This window comes from Microplitis mediator, chromosome 3 (genome assembly GCF_029852145.1).
Source record: "Microplitis mediator isolate UGA2020A chromosome 3, iyMicMedi2.1, whole genome shotgun sequence".
In the NCBI taxonomy this organism is placed as follows: Eukaryota; Metazoa; Arthropoda; class Insecta; order Hymenoptera; family Braconidae; genus Microplitis; species Microplitis mediator.
The window spans coordinates 19,607,716-19,625,522 of NC_079971.1; the positions used below are offsets into that span (position 1 = coordinate 19,607,716).

At 31.6% G+C, this 17,807-nt stretch overlaps 2 protein-coding genes across 2 annotated transcripts; one reads left to right on the top strand and one right to left on the bottom strand.

Annotated features, from left to right (window-relative positions):
- The first annotated feature begins 6,482 nt into the window (after positions 1 to 6,482).
- On the top strand, positions 6,483 to 13,719 carry LOC130665143 (methionine aminopeptidase 1D, mitochondrial). Its single transcript, XM_057465433.1, has 6 exons — positions 6,483 to 6,741; positions 6,802 to 7,074; positions 8,976 to 9,167; positions 10,570 to 10,720; positions 10,934 to 11,044; positions 13,407 to 13,719. The coding sequence occupies exons 1-6, from the start codon at positions 6,673 to 6,675 to the stop codon at positions 13,595 to 13,597; spliced, it is 987 nt and encodes a 328-aa protein (XP_057321416.1). The 5' UTR covers positions 6,483 to 6,672; the 3' UTR covers positions 13,598 to 13,719.
- Positions 13,720 to 13,732: 13 nt separating this feature from the next.
- LOC130665144 (proteasome subunit beta type-4) lies at positions 13,733 to 16,685 on the bottom strand. Its single transcript, XM_057465434.1, has 5 exons — positions 16,512 to 16,685; positions 15,982 to 16,188; positions 15,539 to 15,685; positions 14,025 to 14,223; positions 13,733 to 13,941 (listed from the first exon to the last, which is right to left on the bottom strand). Exons 1-5 carry the CDS (start codon positions 16,637 to 16,639, stop codon positions 13,828 to 13,830), a joined length of 795 nt encoding a protein of 264 aa, XP_057321417.1. The 5' UTR covers positions 16,640 to 16,685; the 3' UTR covers positions 13,733 to 13,827.
- Positions 16,686 to 17,807: the final 1,122 nt, after the last annotated feature.

Sequence of the window (17,807 nt, forward strand, 5' to 3'; positions counted from 1 at the left end):
ATGTTGTACTTATTCATTTTACTACAACCACTTGGTTTTATGAAATTTAAAGAGCAATTAAATAAAGATTTTCGATTAAGAAAAAAACATAATAATTTCGTATTAGAGAGGGCGCTTGACCTGCAAAGTGGATAAACGTGCTTTTATAGTTGCTGCTGAAAAACCTAACTTTTGAAGTGATAGTAGTTTCAATAATTAACAGGAGTGATACTGAATAATGAAGTTAAGTGGGCCATAACAATAATACGAGTAAAAACATAATTTGAACTGCAAGAATAAGTAAAACAATAAAGGTCAATCAATTGAACACAAAGGAGGTTAGTTTCTTTTTCTTTCTCTCTCTGTCTTGGGCAAAGGAAAGAATGGTGGAGAATGAAGGAACAGGACACAGTAGTATTAACGGGCACACACAGATGGCGGATGGAAACAACAACACAGCTAAGATCAGCAATGACACTCCAAAAAGTAAGAGAGGTAGAAAGCCAAAACCTGAAAGCTGGCTACGAAACAACAATAACAGACCCCTGACTCCATATTTTACAAGGAGAGCTGCCAGCTTTGATAATGCAATTTACAGGAAGGAAGAATTCACTGAATGTGAGAAGCTAGGGGAGGATGTGACAGTTGATCTAAGTAAGGACAAAAGTGGCATTACGAATGAAGATGAGTACGGAGATGGTAGTAATGACAGCCTAACAATACTTCCCGAGATGACAAGTACACCAAAACAAAAAAATTTGGAGGAAACTGAAGAGAGCAAAGAATCAAATCTTTCAGAGCCGAATAACACGATTAGAAGAATGGATGATGCGAGAGCACGGCATAATGTGTGCATGAACTGCACTAAAATGCAGGAACTTATCCAGAACATAAAAGTGGAGAACAACAAACTAAAAATATGGATTATGAGATCACTCAATGATTTTAGAAAAGAGATCCAAGAAGGCATGGCAACAAAAAGCGATGATATTGCTCGGGAGGCTGAAAATCCCCAATCTAACACACGACCACTTTGTCAAGACGCACAAACGCTCTTGCGGAGTCTAGAGCCACTAAAAAACCTACAGGTTACAAGAGAAGGTGCACATACTACCCCCGAGGATCTAAGTATTGTGGGTGATAGGAGTCTAGAGGAAACAATTCATGCTCCTAAAAGTAAAAGCTCCTGTAATGGAAAAGAGAATAGACATAGGCCAGTGTCAGAAAGCATGACAGGTACACAACAGAATAATCAAGAGCCCGCAAACAACACAGTCAGCAGGAAGCAGAATAGGAATAAGAAAACGTATGGGACAGTCCACTTTGACAAGCCGGTAAGAAAACCAGAAAGGCTCAGACATGATGAAATGGAGAGTGAACGATGCGTCAGGCAAGCTAGGAGGAATAACATTGTAGTTAGAGGAAACCTGCAGGACAACTGGAATAATACAATGACAGCAGGTAAATATCTGAAAAATGCCTTCAACATCAACCCGGGAATCAAAGCAATCAAAAGAATGGGTAACAAAACACTTGTTACATTAGGCTCGATTGACGTCAAGAAAGTCATCATGGCCCAAAGGTCAAAGCTGAAAGGTTCAGACATATGGGTTGATGATGATTATACCCCACGAGAGGCCGCAATACAACGATGGATTGAACAAGAAGCTGAGTATGAACGACAAAGTGGAAAAGAAGCAACAACTAAATATATGAAGTTGTGGACTCAAGGAACTTGGTGGAGATGGAATGATCTAAGAGGGGATTTGGTAACAATGCCCTTTCGGATCAGTGCATAGTAAAAAAAGTGATTTGAAGGTCCTCCTCTGGAATGTCACTGGAATTAAAAATGTGAAGGAAGCTTGGAAAGATCTGGAGGAGGCGGATATTGTAATATTACAGGAAACGTGGTTAACTGATAAACAGGAAGGTAAAGCTATAAACAGACGAAGCAAAAAGTTCAAATGGTGGTCGAAACCAGCTGTAAAAAACAGAGGAACCAGAGGGCGTGTGAGTGGAGGGCAGCTAGTGGGGATTCAGCAGAATATGAAGGGTGATTGGACTGTGAAAGAATAAAGATTTGGTCTAATCATCACAGCAAAGACTCACCGCATTATAACCTTGTATAACAATGTAGGAATAAAAAAAGTGATTCCATTTCTAACGACTGAAATAGATAAAGGAATTAATGAAAGCTCGATCATCACAATAATTGGAGACTGCAATGCGAGGGTCGGAGAAAGCCCTGGATACTGTTTCAGTGACTGGGAAGGTGTGAGGAAGAATAGTAGAGTTTCTCAAGATAAAACGATTAATAGTGAAGGACACATGTTAATTAATATGTGCGAAGAACTAGGTATAAGTATAGCAAATGGATCTGTAAGCGGCGATGAGTCGGGTAAGGTAACTTTTGTAGGGGATAAGGATGAATCATGTGCGTCTGTGCTGGATCTCGTGCTATGTGTAGGGGCGCAAAGCCTCCAAAGAGTCAAAAAAATATCAGTCGGCATCAGACCCGAGTCAGATCATTTACCGATAACAGTGGTTCTAGGTACAGATCTGGACCAACCTCCAGGTGAACAAAGGCCGTCTCAGAATAGTACAGAGAAGTTCTGTAAAAAGAAAGATATACTATGCTGGAACTCAGAAAAAGCAGCAGAATATATTGAAACCTTAGCGGAAATGTGGCAGGAACAAGATGCAATAGCAGACCCAGTGTCATAGACCCAATTAAAAACAATTATGACCAACGCGGCGAGGAATTGCAGGATGACGAAAAAAGCAAAGAGTCCAAGAAATCCTAACATAGAACCGTGGTATAATCAAAAATGTCGCATAACGAAAAAAAACGTCTGGATGAGGTTAAAACAGTTTTTAGCAAAGAGGACAACAGAAAATAAGAGATTGTTGAACGAAAGCAGGAAAGAATTTCAGAGTACGAGAAAAGAAGCTGAGAAATCCTGGAAAGAACAAAAATGGTTACAACTTAATATGTGTAATGACATGACAGCGTGGTGGAAAATCATAAACACATACAGAGGAAGAGGCTCCAACATTGTGAGTGATGAAATTAGCGCAATAGAGTGGACGAAGCATTTTTCGACGTTATTAAATTGCAACCTGAGAGATGAAGGCACAGTGAACCATTATACTTTGCAGAAAACCCAAACTGAGACTGACAGAGACTTGATGGAGAATTCTGACCTAGATGGAGAATTCAGCATGATGGAGCTCACAAGAACCCTAAAAACTCTCAAGAACTCCAAAGCGGCTGGTGAAGATGGTATCTCAGCAGAATTCATCAAGAATATACCTCGCAAACGTCACCTAGAAATCCTAAATATGATAAACAGTATCTAGACAACATGTGAGATCTCGGAGGGATGGGACACTGCGATCATTGTTCCCATATTTAAAACAGGGGATCCTAATGACCCAGCAAACTACAGAGGTATATCTCTGCTGGATGCTGGATACAAATTACTCACGATGATGATGGCAAAAAGACTTAGTGCATGGCTTGAAGTGAATGAAAAAATGAGAGAAAGTCAAGCAGGATACAGAAGAAATAGGGGGACCAGGGACCATGTATTTGCCCTCAACTCTATAATAGGCAACCAGTTAAAACAAAAAGGTGAAAAGCTTTACATCTGTTTCGTGGACTACAAGAATGCTTTTGACAGAGCAAATATGAAGATCTTGATGGAAAAGTGCACAAGCTAGGAATAACGGGAAGAATGTTTCAAATGATAGGAAAGATTTATGACAGCACACTAAATCAAATCCAGGTAGGAAACAAGCTCACAGAGAAGTTCAAGTCAACAAGTGGAGTACGACAAGGATGCGCTTTAAGCGCCATCCTGTACAACATATATACAGACGACGTTGATGATATTTTTTTTTTATTTAATTTATTTATATACTTTTTTTGTCACTATGCGATGTAATATATTTTTTTAAATATTTATTTAACATAGAGTCAGGAATAGTTCAAATACTGCTACAGTCACGTAAAAATGAGAGACGGTATACTTGAACACACGATGCCATCTCGTTCAACTTTTGGGTCTTACGTTTGAAATTGCGAGATATACCTGAACGACTAAATTTCATATAAAAAAATCGGTCTGTCAGTTGACCCTGCGGGCCAGCCCCAAAACTTCCCGCTGTTTTCGAGCTTGTTGAGCTCGAAAACATTATTGTGATTACATTTTCGAACTCTTCGAGCTCGCAAATACTTTTGTATGCCATTGTTTTGTAAAAAACCATTTTTTAGCATTTCCTTCTCCCACGATATCTCGCGAACGAATTAATCGACTTTGATGGTTGAGGTGGCATTCGACGCGGCTTATAGAGTTTTAGAGCTGATTAGATTTTGGAATCAATCCATCGAGCAAATTAAAAGTTATCCTAATAAAACATTTTCGAAAAAATTTTATTTTTGAAATATCTCTGAACGCACCCTACTGATTAAGTTCAAATTTTTACGGCTTCAAGACAGTAACAAGCCGCGTTGAATGACACCTCAACGATCAAAATCGGTTCATCCGTTTAAGAGTTATGAATATTTACATACATACATACGTACGTACGTACACACATACCTACACTCGGACATCATCGTGAAATTAGTCAGGATAGCTTCCTAGGACCTCGAAACGTCGACATCTGATGGAAATTCGATTTTCGTAAATCGGACCGAAACCAATAACTTCCCGAATTTTTGAAAATTTACAATTTTCTTAGCGGGAAGTTAAAAATCTGTCTATCGATCTATTCGAGCTCGAAAATACTTTTGTGTGCCATTGTTTTCGAAAAAAACTGATTTTAGCATTTCTCTCTCCCACGATATCTCAGGAACGAATTGACCGATTTTGATGGTTAAGGTGGCAATCGGCGTATTTCATTGAGTTCTAGAGCTGATAAAATTTTGAAATTGTTTGGTTCAATTGTTTTGAAGATATTCACAAAAAACCGTTTTTTACCATTTCTTTCGCCCGCGATAACTCTCGAACGAATACTCCGATTGAGATGGCTAAGGCGGCAATCGACGCGTTTTATCAAGTTCTAGAGCTGATTAGATTTTGAAGTTGATCGTATAAGTCGTTTCTAAGAAATCAATACAAATCTAAAGAAAAAAAAATTTTTTTTTTCGTAATTCGCCAATATTTTCGAGTCTACTTGATCAAATGATCTGAAATTTCCAGAAAAGTTGATGGCCAACAAGCTCTTTCGATTGCCGCCTTAACCATCCAAATCGGTTCATTAGTTAAAAAGTTATAGACCTGTCACACACACACACACACACACACGCACACACACACACACACACACACACACATACATACATACATACATACAGACACTCGGAAATCATTCTAAAAATAGTCAGAATAGCTTCCTCGGACCTCAAAACGTCGACATCTGATGAAATTTCGATTTTCGCAAATCGGGGTGAAAACAATAACTTCCCAATTTTTCGAAAATCGTCGATTTTCTTAGCGGGCAGTTAAAAATGATTGAAACACCTTATAAACAATAGAATATTTGCAAAATGATTTATATTCTTGATTGGTCAAGTTTTTTTGTTGAATGCTTAAATATTTTACGTTATTTCATCATTTTTCTATTGTGGTAGTGACTATCATTTTTATTCAAAAATGAATACTAATTGACACTTTGAATGATCCCGTCATTAGATATTAAATAAATTATAATATTTAGTTTTAGCATTAAAAAATATTTCTTATATCATTAAATAAGACATCAAATTATCTTAATATAGATTAAATATTAATGTTTACGAATGATACTGAAGTTAGCCGACGTTTAATAATTTTTTGATTAGTTTCAAAACGATAACTTATAAAAAAAAAAAAATATTAAAAAAAATTGCACTTGTAGTTTTTTAAATTCTTTACATGTGCATATTTTTATTTATTTTTTTTCTTATAATTGATCCGTTGAAAAAAAAATTAAAAAATTGTTGATTGTCTGCTAACTTCAGGATCATTGTTTACGACAGGAGTTTTTTGATAATATAAGAATTTCCAAACTGTTTAAGTATTAGGACCATTTTTGAAATTGTTCAAGTACTAGGTACTTTACCTTATTCCCTGATTTAAGAAAATGATTCACTCAATGATCAATGTATACCTATATAGTATTATAATTGAATATTTTGAATCATTGTTTTATATCAGGGTTAAAATTAGTACTTGTGTTTAAATCTATTGTTAAAATTCCGAAGAGTGACAATAAACCGAATAATTAATGATAATAATTTTCCATCTGACATCGAGTTAACAATTCTGTTTATCCTCTTCTCCACAATTATTGCAGCCTCAACAACAGTGACATCTATAATAGAACTACTCATCAGCTGTTCTCACATCATGAGTTCAAGCTTCTTACTTTGTTGTTATTCACCATAATTTAAAGTCTATCAAAAATTATCCACAAAAATTATAAAAAAAAAAAAACCTTCAAAATTAGAATAATTACATTAATTAATATTTTAAAAACCTATACTTCAGAAGTAAAAATAAAATAGTTTTAATTCAGAAAAACCAAATAAAATAAATTATTAATTTCATTGCATATTTTTTTTATTAAATTTTTAAATTGTATTTTTGAATAAATTTAGTAATTAATTTTTTCCAATCAATGATTGCGTAAGAAATAATTTAAAAAATGTTTAAAAAAACATTATTTATTCAAACTCCTCCCATCAGACATTTATTCAAAGAAGTTTTTGAAAAGGTACAGTGTATTTATAATTCATAAATTATTGTTTTTATAAATATACTTTATATTTATCAGATAAATCCATTTAAGAAAAAAGTACACGAGCGTATATTAATTGATAATGAATTCGGAAAATATGAAGCTGTTTGGCCTTGGGATGTTACATACAAAAAAAGAGAATTTCCAAGCTATATAAGATTACCTAAATATGCATCATCTTCATACGGTATGCCTGAGCATGTTGATATGGATCATATTGAAATTAAAGACGATCGGCAAATCGAGTGTATGAGAAAAAGTTGCGCATTAGCTAAAAAAATTTTGAACAGCGTTGGACCCTTAATTAAGGTAACTTGTTATTATTTAATTTTAAATAGTCTATTATGTGACAAGAGACGAAACAAAACGATTTCAGACCAGGGTAAAGTCGGTTGACATCACCCACAGCGTGAAATTGTTTTTCGTCCTTAGTTACAATCTATAATTTATTCATGACTACCTGGATTAGAACTTGAAGTTTCACTGTCAGCAGCCAGCCAGAAACAAGTTGATTTGACCAATGGTGTGATCAACTATTAGCGTAAGCGTAAATTGTCATTTGCGATTTATAATTAAGCATAAACTACAGTCGACTACCCGTCATAAGCCTGGTCTAGGGGACGTAGGGGAAATTTTTCTGGGAATTTCAGTCTTCCCTGGTGGAAATTTTTCGGACTTTTCTCTGAATAACTCTGAAAAAGTCTTTAGAACTTTAGAACTGAGTTTTTCAGAGAAAATTCCGAAAAATTTCCACCAGGGTTTCCACTATTGGGCGTTTAGTTTTGTTCTCGACTATTCGTTATAAGCCTGTTTTATTTTAGATGATTTGAAAGTTCACAATTATGTTTTGTTACATACGCTACTATCCCGATTTTTCTGGTGCTTATAGCGCTAAAATAAATACTTATATTTTTACACAAACAATAATTATAATGCAAAAAATTATAATGATAACGGTGTTGATTACAGTAATAGTAAAAATAATAATTTTGTTGATAAACATAATGTTTAATAAAACTTTTCAATTGTAACAGAAGCTTTAAATGTAATTTATAATTATAATTTCGAACAATAAATTATATTTTACTTAATAATGATTAAATTACTCCTCGCGAAACATAGATAGTAAATTTTCATCATTAATTTGTCTATTTTTTCCAATTGTTAGTTTATGATTTTGACAATTTTAACGGAGGCCTATAACGGGTTCTCTGGTACGAAACTCAGAGTGGTTCTGTGGAGGAAACTGTTTGGACTCAGTAACTCCCATTTGAGGAGAAGGGGCTTATGAAGGGCAGGCTTATAACGGGTAGTCGACTGTACAAATACTATTTCTTACTTACACTAATTTTTAAAGAACTTAATCACTGTCAGAACTGGCATTTATGTGAATAAAATTAATGGTCTGACATTACTATTAAATAAATGACAAGTACACGGAAAAAATGTACTATAGAAATTGAGAATGACAAGTAATATAATGATAAAGTGATCAGTAAATATTACCATTCTAAATAGTTATTCTTTGATTCATAATTAAAACGTGAATAATTACAGGATAAGGTAATGGTCTATAATCGGGACTCCACCTGTTTATATCAAGCAAAAATCCAAATGTAGACAAATTGCCTTAAAACCAATTTCATTCTCTATCATTTGTCGGCGGATTGAAGATACGTGTGCTTCATTAGGTGTTTTGTAAGCCACAGTAAGTTATAAGTGTATACCAAAAGTATAAATTATGCTTGATTTAGCTGTTAAGTTCATTATTTTCCAGTTCCGTGCTACACTCCACTATTTGACATATTTTTCTTTTCATTCTATGTATTGACTCTTAAGTCATATATTTAAGGTGTAAGCACTTGGAACTTTGAAAAATATGTGGAGTCCCACTTCTAGACCATTACCGAAAATTGACGATACGTATTATAAAATTTATTATTTGGAATGTTAAAATTCCCCACATTGATACCCGGGTTTCGGGTTATAATTTCAAATTAATTTTTAAAGTTTATTTTTTTCCGTGCATCAGAGTTTCAGTCTACCCGCTGACTGAAGGCATTTACAATTTACGCGTTTGCTAATATTCATTTGCAGCATTGGACTGAAATTAGCTTATTTAGACTGGCTGTAGAGACACTGAAACTTTAAGTTTCGATGCTGGTATCATGAAAAAAATTAATTTGTATTAATAAATTAACGTTAACCAGCAAGGAGTAACAACTGAATGTATCGATGAAGCAGTACATGAAATGATTGTATCACACGGTGCTTACCCAAGTCCTTTAAATTATTTACGTTATCCAAAATCAATTTGTACAAGTGTAAATAATATTGCGTGTCATGGAATTCCTGATAATAGACCACTTGTGAACGGCGACATTCTCAATGTTGATATTACGGTATAAGAAAAATTTATTGTTATTTAGCATAGATATGATTTTATTCATTCCGCGCCTTTTGATCCCTGACAAAATATCCTCGGACAATATATTCCTGCGGCAAAATATTTCCGATTAATTCTCTCAACGCTATAACTTTTCATAAAAATTTTATAACATCTTTTTTAGAAGAATAATATAAAATAAGTCAACACATGTGGTTAAAATGAGACTATGCCCTGTCAAAAAAATCCATGTGAGATTGCATGACAGCCAGAGTATTTAAAGGACGTTCTCATATATAAAAATTTCACTGTGGGTTAATTGTATTCAAGGACGTTCTCAGCAATTTTTTTTTTAAAATTGATAGAATAGAAAAAAATAAAATATAACAATATAAAATAAAATAAAAAAAAAAAAGAAAACAAATATTCTATATTATTAAGAGAATAAGGAAAATTTTGTTCCCGCCATATCTATATGATAGAATTAGTTAATGTTATTGAAATTGGTATTATTAGATAGGTCTTGATTTGAATATGTGCCTTTTCATAGTTTAAACTTTTTTAGTTTCCAAGTATTGAGATAAATAGATTTATCTGTATCATTCGAATTACATTTAAATTACGCGAGAAAAAAGACGATCGTATTTATTTTCTTTAAATAAATTAATACTTTAATTATTCTGTCACTAAATATGACTGAATGTTACTGAATATATAGCTATATTATTTATATCGCGTTACTTATTCCAAAATGACAGATTTTTATACTCCCTTCTGGTTTTAAGAAGCTTCTCAATGCCAAAAAAGTGTGCACAGAAAAAAAAAAGGATTCATTGACACAAAAAATCGTTACTCGCCTAAAGAAAATTTTTACTTACCCCAAGAAATTCTTTGCATCATGAATTGAAAACAAAAATTTATTTAGAACTAGAAAAAATTACTTGGTGCAAGAAATTATTTCTTGACCAAAAAAATCTTTTCTCGCTCCAAGACAATTTTTGTATTTAATTGATAATGCATAAAATTTCTTGGTGCAAATTAAAATTTTTTGCGGCAAGAAATCCTTTTTTTCTGCGTATTTTATAAATTTAGTAGTGATAGTTGGACAGTCACGTAGTGACTGCAGGTTGCTCGTAGTCTTTAATACACAGAAGAAAAGGATTTCTTGGAGCAAAAAATTTTTATTCACCCTAACAAATGTTTTGCATTATGAATTGAAAACGAAATTTTTTTTGGGGTGAGAGAAAATTTCTAGTCCTAAGAAAATTTTTGTTGTCATGTCATTGCTCCAAGAAATCCTTTTTTTCTGTCTACATTGGATATTTTGTCGTGTGGATATTTTGTCCGGAGATCAAAACGCACGTTACCATTTTATTTATTACAGAATTTTTTATATAATAACTTTATTTTTATAAAAGGTATATTTAGATGGATATCACGGTGATTGTTCAACGATGTTTGCTGTTGGAAATATTGATAGCCATGCTAAAAAACTTATTGAAACTACAAAAAATTGTCTTGATGCTGCTATTAGTATTTGCAAACCAAATGAAGATTTTAAAACCATAGGTCGTATTATACATTTTATATTATTTATAGCTCTGGTTAAGTGGCATTCTCAGAAAATGCCCCTCTTCGCGGCACTTTAGAATTATTTCCGTTGTTTTTATTTATCCTGATTAAAATTAAATTTGATTCCTCGAGAATTTCATAATATAAAAATATAAATTTTTATGTAGGAATATAATTTCATGTAAAATAATTTTATTTATTCTATTTCAGGTTCTACTATTGAAAAGTTAGCAAATGAAAATGGTTTTTCAGTTATTCCAGCGTTTTGTGGTCATGGGATTGGAAGTTATTTTCATGGACCTCCGGATATTTATCATTTCGGTATAAAAAAAACACTTATTTCAATTCGTCATCACTGTTTAAAAATTCTATATGGATTTCTATGATGTATTCGGCTGGATTCCTATAGAATCCTATGGGTTTTCATCTGGATTCCAATCAGGAATTTTCGACAAAGGAAATTTTTCCCACAAGTTCCTATGAAATCCTTTAGTTTTCTCTATGGATTCCCACATAAATCGATATTTCTATGATATTTTCGATCAACCCATATAAAATTTTTCAGATAGTGATGTTTCAAATGTTTTTAAGTCAAGTCTCTAGACATTTTAGTCCAAATTTTCATCTCAGACAAACAATTGAACAAAGGTCCTGATTAAGAACTCCAATTGAATCCTATAAGAATTTTTTTATATTTTATTTTCAACCGTCAGTTTCCGGTTGAATCCGAGGACAAATTTTTAATTAATTTTAATCGAGTTTTTAGTCAGAAGAACGATGCTCGATGCGTTACTTTATAATCTAGCAATCTACGTTTTAATTGTTCAAAAATTATTATTTGTTTAAAAAAAATGAAGATTCTATTTACAGTCGGCTACCCGTCATAAGCCTCTTGCCCGACTTAATCACTCTAAGGAGTTTCGTACCAGAGAACCCGTTATATGCCTCCGTTAAAATTGTCTAAATTATAAACTAAGAATAGGGAAAAATAGACAAATTAATGACGAAAATTTACTATCTATGTTTCGTGGAGAATAATTTAATCAGTATTAAGTAAGATATAATTTATTGTTCATAATTGTAATCATGAATTACTTTTGAAGCCTCTGTTACAATTGAAAAGTTTTATTGAGCATTATGTTCATCGGAAGCAAAATCTCTAAATACAAAATATAGACCGCACATTGCTGCACTACTGTCTAATCTAGCGAAGTGTGCTTAAATTGTTTGACAATATTCGTTTGTTTAAGAGAAAAACTCAGCAAAATTTCCATTTACTGCACAAGTGCAACAAAGATAGTGCCGTTTTAGGACTTGAGTGTAATATAGAGAAACATGCAAACCCCTGTTAACGAAAAAGTATCAAATAAATCTTCAATTGTAACAGTGTGATAAAAATATCTTCGTACACATTTGAAAAATTAATTGTGTTATTGCGTCGTTTACAAATTATTTTATTTAAATTTTTCAAGTGGTAAAAACTGGCCCTAGTGGCCAAAAACGGTACCTTTACTCTGCAATGTTCAAAATCATAAAATAAAACAGGCTTATAATGGGTAGTCGGAAACAAAACTAAACGCACGATATCTTGTGTAAAAATAGTATATTGTACAACTAGTGCGGTAAGTTGTCGATTGCCCACGAGAGCGAAGTTGAGCGCACGAACGAAGTGAGTGCGCCCATTCGCTCGAGTGGGTAATCGACAACATCGCACGAATTGAACACAGTTTTTTTTATCATTAATGCAATATAAGTACTATCTTAGTGCTCGCTGTTTTATTCTCCAAGTAGCTTTTTGCTGATTCAACTGTTGCCGCGACATTTTTGTGGGTTAAACGATAATCTGCATGCGACAAGAAGTAAATTTGAGTGCGACAAGTTTACTTGTCGCACGCAGATAATCGTTTAACGCACACAAATGTCGTGGAAACAGTTGAATGGGCAAACAGCTATTTGGCGAACAAAAGAGCGTGCGCCAAGATAGCACTTATATTGCATGAATGATAAAAAAATTATTTCCAAAAACATTCCAAACAAGTTCGACGATGAAACAGATTAGAACTTCGAGTGGAACCTTTTTTGTAATTTTGATAGTAAAAAAAAAAAGTTCTTCTAGGACTACATGAGTGAATTTTGACTAATAAATGAATACCTTCAAAATATATTTTTACTACAGTTTACTCTCATTTCTAAAAAGTTCATAAGCCTCAAATTTCAAACTTTTGATGAACGATTTTTTATTATTCTGGAGCTATTGGTTTTTAATGTGAACTTTTTCGGAACGAGGGTAAAATGTAGTACAAGTACATTCAGAAATATGTTTTAAAATGTTATTTTTTTTACTTAAGATTCGCTGGTATAAAGTCCTAGAAAAAATTTTTTTTTTTTGCTATAAAACTTACAAAAGTTTAAAAAAAGTTCTACTCAAAGTTCTAATCTGTCTCAAGTTTAGAAGTTCTACATATTAAACTTTTTTCGATCGAATTTTTTTTTACATGGCTAGTGGCGGGACTAAAATCCCAAGGAAAATTTACCCTACGTCCTCTAGACCTGACTTACGACGAAAAGTCGACAGTACTAAGTGCAACAAAGATAATATCGTTCGTCCAATTGAGAGCGGTAGTGAAAAAAGACCAGACCTCCTTCAATATTAATTTGTGCTTTTGTTTTTTTTTTTATCTAGAAAATCAGCATCCTGGTAAAATGATGCCAGGGATGACATTTACAATAGAACCCCTATTAAGTCAAGGTGGCCAACAAATTGCTATTCTTGAAGATACATGGACAGCAGTGACTGGTGATTTTTCAAGAACAGCACAATTTGAACATACGATTTTAATAACAGACGATGGCTGTGAAATCCTTACATTGTAAATACATATTATATATTTAAAGTATGTATGTAAAAATGTAAATATAATTTACTTATTGTAATGGTACAACAAAATGAATTTAAGACTTAAAATTTTAATAAATAGAAATAAAATGATTGACTAATGGACAACAAAATTGTTAGAGCAATTTTTTATTTACTTGATATTGAAATTGAATTGATTTTAAACATAAAAATTGACAATATATTGTAGAAAAAAAGAAAAATTACTTTAAGATTCATATTCTATTGGCTTATCCATGGTAGCAACTTCCCAAAATCCTTTATTGTTAATTGGTCCCCGTACTTCTACACCTTTTTCTTTTGTGATGATACCAAGTTCATACTATTAATATAATAAACCAATTTATTAGTAAGAGTAACGTTAAGATAAATAAAAATGATTAATATTTAAAGATAATGACTTACTTTTGGAAATGATCGAGCATCTCTCATATAAAGAACTTCCATACACTTATGAAGTAATGCAGCAGCTTCTTCTTCACTCATTTCTTTATTGGCTTCCCAGGCATTACGGAGTAAAGGTGTAGCCATGTAAGCACCGTAACCAGTTGCAATAACTGGATCAACGTAAGCTGTACCAAGTTTGTCTACTGTTCCCATGAATCTATTAAAGTAATAAATAAATAAATAAATTACATATTAATATTAATTTTTTATATCACGTCCAAAAGTTTTTAAATAAATAAATAGATCACAGGAGGTCAGGAAGGGGTAAAAATCAGAGCATCTGCTTTGATTTAGTTGTAAGTTTTGTCCCTTTATTGGGACTTCCTCAGCAGTTTTATCTTATGAGTTTATAGTCCTTTATAAATTCACATTTTTTATATAAAACAATTAATAAAATACAGAGTCATATGGGGTAAGTGTGCGGACATTTACCCACTGCGCACCCTTTCCCCACGCGACTCTACTCTTGAATAACAATCAGACCAATTAATTATATAATACAAAGGACGAAACGATGTTCTGATTTTTACTTTGCCCTGACTCCCTGTGATCTTTTTATTTATTTGTTAAGTTATTTATATTACTTAAGGTAACGAAACCAATAGCAGCGCACTTTCCAATAGCAGGACAATAATTAATTTATTAAATAAAAAATAATGACGAGTATAATTGTAATTTTTTTTTTGCCAATTTTATCTATTAAAATTCATATAAAAATTATTTAAAAACCTGGTCCCCTGTTGGCTTTATTATCACGTTACTGAGTTTTCACGATTTTGCTCATATTTATTTTTTTTCATTATTACTAATTTTTTGATATTTTTAATGATTTATTTTTAGTTCTCCATATATTTTCACGCCTATTAAAATTTTTTATAGAATAGATTTTAATCGGATAGATATTTTAAGGAATAAGGACCAATTATACGTTTTTTTACTTTCTTTAGTACACATACGTTAATAATTCATCAGTACACTGATAAGTGGAGTGACTGAGCCAGTGAGTAACGTTCGTATTTTGCAATATTTTTAAATATAGAAAGATACTAAAAAATTATAATTGAAGTTTTAAAAGTTAGCAATCAAGTATTTTCTCTACGTAATTGTGATTAAAATCAAAATGATGGATGTGAAAATTAAATTATATTCATTTACTGGACGTATTCTTCCACTAGATCAATCACTCTATATAATATTGTTTAGAAAGCAAGATGATTATAATGTTTGATTAGCAGTTCAGATATTTTGAGAACCTGCAAGAGTGAAAAAATGTCATTCAATAAAATCTGTTGCTAAAAACACGTAAAACCGGCCTTTATTCCTCCAAATATTTATTCGATACTTATTGGTCGGAAAGAAATTTTTTAAATTAATTATCTCAGTATTTTATGACTAAATTTTTTACTGAAACTTGAAAATTCCCTTAGATTCCCGTTACTTTGATTGTATATGTAAATTTATATTGATCTTACGGTTTTCCATCTTCAATTCCAGCGATAATAAAATTATTCCATAGCGGATCAAATTTAGATCTCTGATTATACAGCACACGAGTTAACCAGCAGTGAAGAGATTTTGGTTTAAGTGTGAATCCATCATCTAGACATTGTTCTTCAAGACTAAATAAAAATAATAAAAAGTTTTAAAATTAAAAAAGTTGTAATCATTAAATTTAATTTTCTGGAAATTAAAATTTTAAATAAAATAATGTAATAGAATCATGATCTTGAAGTTAGCAGACAATTAAAAATTTTCTGATTTTTTTTTCATCAGATTAATTACAAAAAAAAAAACTTGAAATATGCGCATGTAGAAAATTTAAAAAGCTGTGAGTGCAATTTTCTAAATATTATTTTTTAAAAAAATTCAAAAATTATTAAACGTCGGCTAACTTTAGTATGATACAAAATCTTACATTTTTTGTTTGATTATATTCTCAAGGTACTGAAAATCAGCATAATCACCACCAGCACCCAATACAATGTTGTCATTTACTTTCATAACTCTTTTAACGTTTCTGTATCTTGCTAGAGATCCGTAAGATGCTAGAATATCAGCAGCAATCATTACACCATCTTTGAATTGTACACCGACAACTGAAGTTCCAGTTGTCACTGGAGATCTTGAAAGTAATAAAAAAATTAATTTAATTTAATTGTAAATTATAAATAAATTTATTTTCATTATTTTTAATTTAGTAATTCAATTGTACTTGAAAATTTGAGGTTATAATTTAATTACTACCGAATTAAAAAACAAAAGTATAAATTTATTATGAATTACTGATGAAAATTTGAATGTTTCTGCGTTTTAAAAGAAATAATTAATTGAATTTGAATAGTAAAAATAATTAAATGAATGTAAAATGAAAATTTAAATGTACATGACATGCACTTTTAAAAGAGTAGTTGAAATTTTTTTAAAATTTGAAAATTAGAAACTTACTGTGATCTTTGAATGCCACCGAATTCGGCATTAATTAATCTACCAGGAAAATTGTAAATTGCTCCTGGAGCTGGTCCATTATGCCAAAAAGGTGCTGGAGAAAACATATCACTTTTTTGAAATGCCATGTTTGTGGTTGTGATTTGATTTGATGCACCGCCTGAATGTACACTAGTTTAGAATTGTCATAACTTAAAGGCGCCTTTTCATCAGACCTCGTGTTTTGTTCTTTTCAAAATATATCTCTGTTCATTTGGAAATGATGCGCAGAAACGAACCAATTTTTGTATCTAATGCGCATTTATATTTTTCAAATTTATTTATTCGATCACTAGTAGACCGGAAAGTAAGTTTAGATTTTAAGGAATTATTATAATTTTTGAATATCAATGATAGTGAAGTTAGCCGACGTCTGATAATTTTTAAATTTTTGTAAAATCGATAAATCATAAAAAAAAATATTTAGAAAAATTACACTTATGGTTTTTAAATTTTCTAGTTGTACAGATTTAAAAAAATTTTTTTTTGTAATCGACTTGTTGAAAATAAAAATCCAAAAATTGCTGATTGTCTGTTAACTTCGGGATCATAAATATTATTGTATAAAATGCATTTGAATCGTTTATTTGAGAAACCCCATAAGTCAAGAAAACAAAATTTTTCAGGAAACACAAAAAACATTTCTTTGGAAAAACTTGACATTAAAATAATAAATAAATAATTGAATACGATAATCTTAACGTCTCTGAAAAAGATTCCAACAAGAAAAATTTAATTTTTTAACTGAAACTACATAAAAAAATTATTTAAAGTTGATTAACTTATGGGGTTTCTCAACCAAACGGAAAAAAGTTATAAAATCCTTGTTTTTTTAAATGTTTCCACTCAAATCATTTATTACACGGATAAAATGAAGTATTAAATATGTATTTGAACTCTGAAACTCAGAAATTACAAAACATTATAATTAATTTAAACATTTTAATTAGTCAGATAACAGTCAACAATAAAACAACATTTGAAATTAATTTCCCAAAAACGCGCGAATTTAAAAAAAAAAAAAAATTATTTCTGTAAAACTAAAACTGCATATGTTTATTTGAGTCATTGACTTATGGGGTTCCTCAATTAAATGAAATTGCTGTCAGCCTTATTATAAGCGATATCGAAAATCTAAAAAAGGTTCTTTAAAGAGGAAGGAATTTCTGAAAAAAAGTCTCGACGCCCGGAACTTTAGCTCCATAAACAATAATATTTATTCAATGTTTTTTTAGATTTTCGATATCGCTTATAGTT

Bases quoted from the DNA above. Each gene is read 5' to 3' on its own strand.
- LOC130665144 (XM_057465434.1), bottom strand. From the start codon at position 16,639: ATGGCATTTCAAAAAAGTGATATGTTTTCTCCAGCACCTTTTTGGCAT. The intron at 15,686-15,981 runs GTAAGATTTTGT...ATTTTTATTTAG, and splicing joins AATATAATCAAACAAAAAAT to TCTTGAAGAACAATGTCTAG. The intron at 13,942-14,024 runs GTAAGTCATTAT...TTATATTAATAG, and splicing joins ATGCTCGATCATTTCCAAAA to TATGAACTTGGTATCATCAC.
- LOC130665143 (XM_057465433.1), top strand. From the start codon at position 6,673: ATGTTTAAAAAAACATTATTTATTCAAACTCCTCCCATCAGACATTTA. The intron at 6,742-6,801 runs GTACAGTGTATT...TATATTTATCAG, and splicing joins TCAAAGAAGTTTTTGAAAAG to ATAAATCCATTTAAGAAAAA. The intron at 9,168-10,569 runs GTATAAGAAAAA...TTTTTATAAAAG, and splicing joins TTCTCAATGTTGATATTACG to GTATATTTAGATGGATATCA.